Genomic DNA, 7,245 nt, shown 5'->3' with positions numbered 1-7,245 from the left:
CAATTTTAGAAGTAAAACTGGCAGAGATGGATGAGCAGAGTGTTGAGGTATGTTTACAGTGTGCTGTGATTGTATGTTTTTATGCGAATAGATTTGTGCATGATTTTGTGGTTTCTGATTGAACTACAAATCAAAGTCGAAAAAAACTTGAGACTGAACATTTAACCTAAATGTAGAAGTTGTTTGATTTTTACAGTAGTCACTGTCTAGTACAGAATATTGTAACTTTATAGTAAAATAGTGGCCCCCAACATCTATGCTGGTCAGGAGTCTGTACTTAGATTGGAATATTAAATTTTTTTGGCCCAACAATCTTGTTAATTTTCAAATATATATATATACTACAATTACTCAAGAATATAGTGAATGCTATTAAGTAACCTTCTTCTATTGTGTCTTTCTTCAGAGTATAGCGGAAGTCTTCCGCTGCTTCATTTGCATGGAAAAGCTGCGGGATGCACGTCTCTGCCCTCACTGTTCCAAACTGTGCTGTTTCAGCTGTATACGGGTGAATAAACACACACTCACACTAGCTAACACAATGGCCATACTTCACACAGCATAGAGGAGGAGCTCGCAGTGTATTAAAAGCCTGGATAACTAATTGTCTTTATTGTTTTAGCTTGACAGGACACAAGAGGGAATTCACATGCAGGCAATTTCGATTTAAAGTTAGTAACAATTAGTAAATTGCTTCCTAAGCACTTGATCTGCCACAGCAGGTCCTTATTATGTTGGCTATGAATTTAATAGAGAATTTGTCTGTGTACACCATATGCAGCAACTAATGCACTGTGTAATGGACCAGGTGAAAAAGATTAATAACTGTGGTAAAGCACATAATTTCTGTGCCGCTTTTCAAACATATTTCCAAATCCACCAAACCAATATTGCCGTGTCGGGCCGCTCAAAACTAACAGCAATTTTGAAAGTGCCACAAAGCTGCAATGTTTGCACTTTTTAGGGAACTCCTCCTAAAAATGGCTTGATTATACTCTCTACATATCTTAAACCAGGATAGAAGTAAATAATTTAACATAAAAAATTACACAGATCCAAGTCGCTTTAGCTATAGGCCAGAGATCTCAAAAAGGGGTGTGGTTTCTCCAAAAGGGGCTGAGTTACCCCAAAACGGGGTTGCGCCAACTCCAAAAGGGGGTGACGCCTCCACAGGCAGCTAGGGTTTGGGAAAGGGTTAGGTTAGAGGCTACCTATATCTTTGCTGGCGGTTTGGTGCTCCTGCCCCTTTTTGGAGTACTGTCTGCAGCTATACCCTTGTCTACGGATCACCTTTACCTCCAGATTTGATTTAAACATTTCAGATGTCTTAGCCGAAAAGCTTTGCATGTTTAAAATTATAGATGCCTTTATACATTCCAGATACTGACTAGTTCTTTATGCAGAACATGTTTGAAAGATTCTACAAACAAACACTTTTAATAACTAACTTTTCTTTAAAAAATGCGATTCGCGAGATGAGCCAAGCTGAGCCGAGATGAGCCATTTATTCAAAGGTAATATGATCTTCCTTTTGTTTCTTTCCCTGGCAGCGATGGCTTACGGAGCAGAGAGCGCAGTGTCCCCATTGTCGGTAAGAATTTAAGACTTCATCTAAAGTTAGACTTTAAATGATGCATTGAGGTCTGACAGTCTTGAGTAAATCTGGAGGATTAAGTATTGATTTTCTATTGTTAGTGTTCACAAAATGAGCTCATTTCAGGGAAGCATTGATTAGTTACAGTAAAAGGATCTCATCCAAAAAAGCTTTAGACAGCTGGGCCAGAGCCACGTGATATTGGCCTCAGAGTAACGCACTTGTATAATTGCTAAAGCAATTTAAAATGTGTTCAAACTGAAGCTCTATAATTCAAGCTCCAGAGATTATATCAATAGTGCTGATATTGGACATTTTTCATTCATTCTCCCATACTTCTTTTGCATTCCTCTAAACAACAAACTAGTGGAGAAAAATGATGCACAGTATGACATTCATGGCATGGTCTGGTGCTTTACCTAATGTGACCTGATGAGATATCTCATTGAAATGGAAATTGTACTCGCATGAGAGTTTACTACCTTGTATTTCACTGGTTTACTGGTAATCTACACAAATAAGAATTTAAATATCCTTGGTTGCATTAGCTAATATGACTTCTTTATGTCTAATTCAGAGCACCACTCCAGCTAAGGGAATTGGTCAACTGTCGCTGGGCAGAGGAGGTGACACAACAACTGGACACGCTACAACTCTGCAACCTCACAAAACATGAGGAGAACGACAAAGACAAGTGAGACTCACACTTCTCATTGCATATTATTTTAGCCTTACTGTTTGTTCTGTTTTGGAGATGTTAGTCAGGATGTTATAGACCGTTGGCTCAGTCACCATTCACTTTCATAGTATGTAAAAAAGATGCAATAAAAATGAATCAAGACTGGTGTTAATGTTCTGCCTTTTGTGTTCCATGGAAGGTCAAAGGGGTTTGGAACAACATAAGAATGTGTAAATGATTTTCGGGTTAACCGTCTGTGAATTCCTCTTCACCCAGTCATTCTCTCACTCTCACAGGTGTGAGAACCATCATGAGAAGTTGAGCGTGTTCTGCTGGACTTGTAAGAAGTGCATTTGTCACCAGTGTGCACTGTGGGGAGGAATGGTACGCAAAAGTCTCCAAAATGCATTAGTCAGGCTGTTGGATTGAGTGTACAGTGTTATTTCCCTTCTCAGTTCCAAATGTGTTGAGATGGAACAAACATAGTCACACTTAGGAGCAAATTATCAATGAATAATACAGCAGCAAACATGAATAAATGTCAAGCTGTCTCAAAAATGAAATGCATTTAACTCTTCCCTGATAAACACATATTTATTGTGTAAAAAAGGCACATGAACTTGCAGATTTGTCCGTTTCCTTGAACTACTGCGATTTAACCAATCATGAAAGTGACAATTGCACTTGTTTTTTTGTTTTTTGTTTTTTTTGCAGTGGTTAAGCAATGACAGTCTTGTGAAATGTGCAATGTGGACAGCTTCAGTGATTTTATGTATTCAAAATCTGAATTATTTGACCATTTAGGCACTGATTTACTGATGTAGAAAACAGCAATAAATTGATTAAGAATGCACTTCAAAGCTAATTTTGGATGTGTGCCCTGCCGTTGCCCCACAAAAAATAAGTATTTAAATGTAAATTCTACCAATGGAAATTAACAATCGTTATTACAAAATCAAGGGAAATATGATTCTAGTTATATTCATGCAGACCTTCCATTTTCCTCTCCATTCCACAGCATGGAGGTCATACATTTAAACCCCTAGCTGAGATCTACGAACAACATGTTACAAAGGTGAATGAGGAGGTAGCAAAGCTACGGCGCCGCTTAATGGAGCTCATCAGTCTGGTTCAGGAAGTGGTAAGCACTCTCACTTTTGATTCATGTCCACATGGAGCCATTAAGATGTGCTTTGAGTTGACCAATCGTAATGGATGCTAGTCTACCAGCCAAAAAGCTATGATCCAAAAATGATAAATGTAATATTATCTCATTACACATGTTCCTGGTTTGATAAGTGCTTTGGAAGGCATTTTACATGCACTGGTGGCCAAAAGTTTAGAATAATGTACACATTTTTCTGTTTCGGAAGGAAATTGGTACTTTAATTCATCAAAGTGGCATTCAACTGATCACAAAGTATAGTCAGGACATTACTGATGTAAAAAACAGCACCATCACTATTTGAAATAAAAAAATTGTTATCAAATATTGACCGGCCCCATTTCCAGCAGCCATCACTTCAACACCTTATCCTTGAGTAATCATGCTAAATTGCTAATTTAGTACTAGAAAATCACTTGCCACTATATCATAAACTGTTGAAAGCTATTTGGTTTGTTAAATGAAGCTTAACCTTGTCTTTGTTTTTGAGTTGTCACAGTATGCAATAGACTGGCATGTCTTAAGGTCAATATTAGGTCAAAATTGACTATTCAATACTTGAAATTGCCAAAAAACAGAAGATTTCAAAGGTGTACACTACAGTCTTCAAAGACAAAGGACAATTGGCTCTAACAAGGACAGAAAGAGATGTGAAAGGCCAGATGTACAACTAAACAAGAGGATAAGTACATCAGTCTCTAGTTTGAGAAATAGAAGCCTCACATGTCCTCAGCTGACAGCTTCATTGAATTCTACCCGCTTAACGCCAGTTTCATGTACAACAGTAAGGAGAAGACTCTGGGATGCAGGCTTTATGGGTAGAATTGCAAAGAAATGGCCAGTTTTGAAACAGGAAAAACATAAAGAAAAGGTTAGAGTGGGCAAAGAGACACAGACATTGGACAACAGATAATTGGAAAAGTGTGTTATGGATCTTAACCCCATTGAGCTTTTGTGGGATCAGCTAGACTGTAAGGTGCGTGAGAAGTGCCCGACAAGACAGACACCTCTATGGCAAGTGTTACAGGAAGTGTGGGGTGAAATGTCACCTGAGTATCTGGACAAACTGACAGCTAGAATGCCAAGGATCTGCAAAGCTGTCATTGCTGCATGTAGAGGATTTTTTTATGAGAACTCTTTGAAGTCGTTTAAGACGTTCTGATCAAATTGTAATAGTACTTGTTCACGTTATTAATGTCCTGACAATATATTGTGATCAGTTGAATGCCACTTTGCTGAATAAAAGTACCAATTTCTTTCTATAAGAGCAAAATCTGTACATTATTCCAAACTTTTGGCCGCCAATGTAATGTTACACACTAGGACACTGAGGAACCCACACACAAATACATCAATTATTGTGCATAGTTGCTTCTGAATCATGTTTCAAATGATTTTCCACTAGAGGGCGACATTGCTTATAACATTGTCAATTTAAAGGAAGACGCTGGGTTCTATACAAGTTAAGCTAAATCGACTCAAAAATTCAGCACAAAAAATAATTTTAACTTGCCCCTTATTTTCTTTATAAAAGCAAAACTTGAGGTTACAGAAAGGCACATATACTGGAAGTGAATGGGGGCAATTTTTAAACATTAAAATACTCACTTTTGAAAAATTATAGCCACAAGACATAAACTGTTTGATTTTAGTGTGATTAATTAACTTACTAACCTATTCTGTGCAAAGTTATAGCCAATTTTACAGCTTAATGACCAAAAAAAATTATAATTTAAACAACTATACAGCTCAAATAATACATTAACTTTAACAGAAGTATTAATGTGGTCACAAAAAATTGGCCGCATTTATTTCCATTGTAAGTGCCTTATTGTAATCTAGATTTTTGCTTATTTTATTTTTAAAGAAAAGGAGGGATGAGTCAAATCTTTTTTGTTGTATTCAACATTATGCCACAAATGGTATCGATTGAGCTTAACTTGTATTGAACACGGAACATTCCTTGAAGCTATACAGGATGGATCTTAAAAGCTTAAATGTAAGTTAACATATCGGGGCCTGGGTAGCTCAGCATGTATTGATGCTGACTACCACCCCTGGAGTCGTGAGTTTGAATCCAGGGCATGCTGAGTGACTCTAGTCAGGTCTTCTAAGCATCCAAATTGGCCTGGTTGCTAGGGAGGGTAGATTCACATGGGGTAACCTCCTTGTGGTCAGCTATAATGTGTGGTTCTTGCTCTCGGTGGAGCGCGTGGTGAGTTGAGCGTGGACGCCACGGAGAATAGCGTGAAGGCTCCACACGTACTGTGTCTCTGCGGTAATGCGCTCAACAAGCCATGTGATAAGATGCACGGGTTGATGGTCTCAGATGTGGAGGCAACTGAGATTCGTCCTCCGCCACCCGGATTGAGGCGAGGCACTACGCCACCACGAGGACTTAGAGCGCATTGGGAATTCGAAATTGGGTAGAAAATCCAGAAAAATAAAAAATTAACAAGTATGGTTTCCATTGTGATTGTATTTAATGAAGGTGCATTTGATGTGGTTTTCAGGAGAAGAACGTTGAGGCGGTGCGTGGGGCGAAGGATGAGAGGGTAAGGGAAATCCGGAATGCTGTGGAAATGATGATCGCACGGCTCGATAATCAACTCAAGAACAAACTCATCACACTCATGGGTACATCTGTGCTTTTGCCTGACACAGTCTTCACATAACCTGACATCTGAGGTACTATTTGTATAATGCTCTAAACCTGTATGACTTTCTTTTTTCTGTGAAACACAAAAGGCGATGTCTGTCACCAGTTGCTTTCATTATATGGAAAAAGTTGCAATGAAAGTGAATGGTGAATGAAAAAAACATTCTGACTAACATCTCCTTTTGGGTTCCAAAGAAGAAAGTCATATGAGTTTGGAATAACATGAGGGTGAGTAAATGATGACAATTTTCATTTTTGCTTGAACTGCCTCTTTAACAAATATCAAAACAAAATAGTTTGCCTGCATGTTAATACCTGATCTAATATAAAGTTACTGTACCCACAGGACAGAAGACCTCTCTGACTCAAGAGACAGAACTTCTAGAGTCTCTGCTACAGGAAGTAGAACATCAGGTGTGTAGACTCCGCATCGTCCAGTTAAATAAAGCAACATGGGATGTTTTGAATTGTAACACAAGTGTGTTTGTGCCCCACAGTTGCGTTCATGCTGTAAGAGTGAGCTAATCTCTAAGAGCCCAGAGATCCTGCTCATGTTCCAGCAGGTTCATAGGAAACCAATGCAGTCTTTCGTCACCACTCCTGTCCCACCAGACTTCACCAGGTACACACACTCGCACACTGCACCTGTTAATCGGATACTTTATGCAGAGACAAGATGCAAACTATAAACTTGACACACTATGAATAAATGAATAAACATGCACAGCTGTAAAAGAGTGTCTCTAGTGGGGCAGCTGTGGCTCAGGTGGTAGAGCGGGTCGGCTGCCAATCGCAGGGTTGGCGGTTAGATTCCCGGCCTACAGGACTCCACATGCCGAAGTGTCCTTGGGCAAGACACTGAACCCCAAGTTGCTCTCAATGGCAGGCTAGCACCTTGCATGGCGGCTCTTCTGCCATTTGGTGTATGAGTGTGTGTGTGAATGGGTGATTGAGACACAGTGTAAAGCGCTTTGGAAACCTCTATTGATCTCGTATTTCCACAGATAAAAATTTAATAAATAAGGGCAAATATACGATCAGTTGGTTATTATTGCAAATAAGCTCCAATAAGGACCCTGTCACGAAGTGGATGTGTGTTGTATTGTCCTTAAGGGTTTTATTTTGTGTTAATGACCAACTGATTTTAC

General features: G+C 39.0%; 1 protein-coding gene across 2 annotated transcripts in view; it reads left to right on the top strand.

The window, feature by feature from the left end:
* The first annotated feature begins 6 nt into the window (after positions 1-6).
* Positions 7-7,245, top strand: part of LOC127636244 (E3 ubiquitin-protein ligase TRIM37-like) — a 30,557-nt gene continuing 23,318 nt past the window's right edge. For both annotated transcript variants that reach the window (XM_052116693.1, XM_052116692.1), the window contains exons 1-9: positions 7-47; positions 407-508; positions 1,551-1,591; positions 2,172-2,288; positions 2,570-2,657; positions 3,292-3,414; positions 5,952-6,075; positions 6,444-6,511; positions 6,595-6,719. In XM_052116693.1, coding sequence (XP_051972653.1) covers positions 27-47; positions 407-508; positions 1,551-1,591; positions 2,172-2,288; positions 2,570-2,657; positions 3,292-3,414; positions 5,952-6,075; positions 6,444-6,511; positions 6,595-6,719 — 809 coding nt within the window. In that variant the 5' untranslated portion in view covers positions 7-26. The remainder of the gene's footprint in view (positions 48-406; positions 509-1,550; positions 1,592-2,171; positions 2,289-2,569; positions 2,658-3,291; positions 3,415-5,951; positions 6,076-6,443; positions 6,512-6,594; positions 6,720-7,245) is intronic.

The sequence above is a fragment of the Xyrauchen texanus genome, chromosome 43 (assembly GCF_025860055.1).
Source record: "Xyrauchen texanus isolate HMW12.3.18 chromosome 43, RBS_HiC_50CHRs, whole genome shotgun sequence".
Classification (NCBI taxonomy): Eukaryota; Metazoa; Chordata; class Actinopteri; order Cypriniformes; family Catostomidae; genus Xyrauchen; species Xyrauchen texanus.
This window is presented reverse-complemented; position numbering and strand designations above follow the sequence as displayed.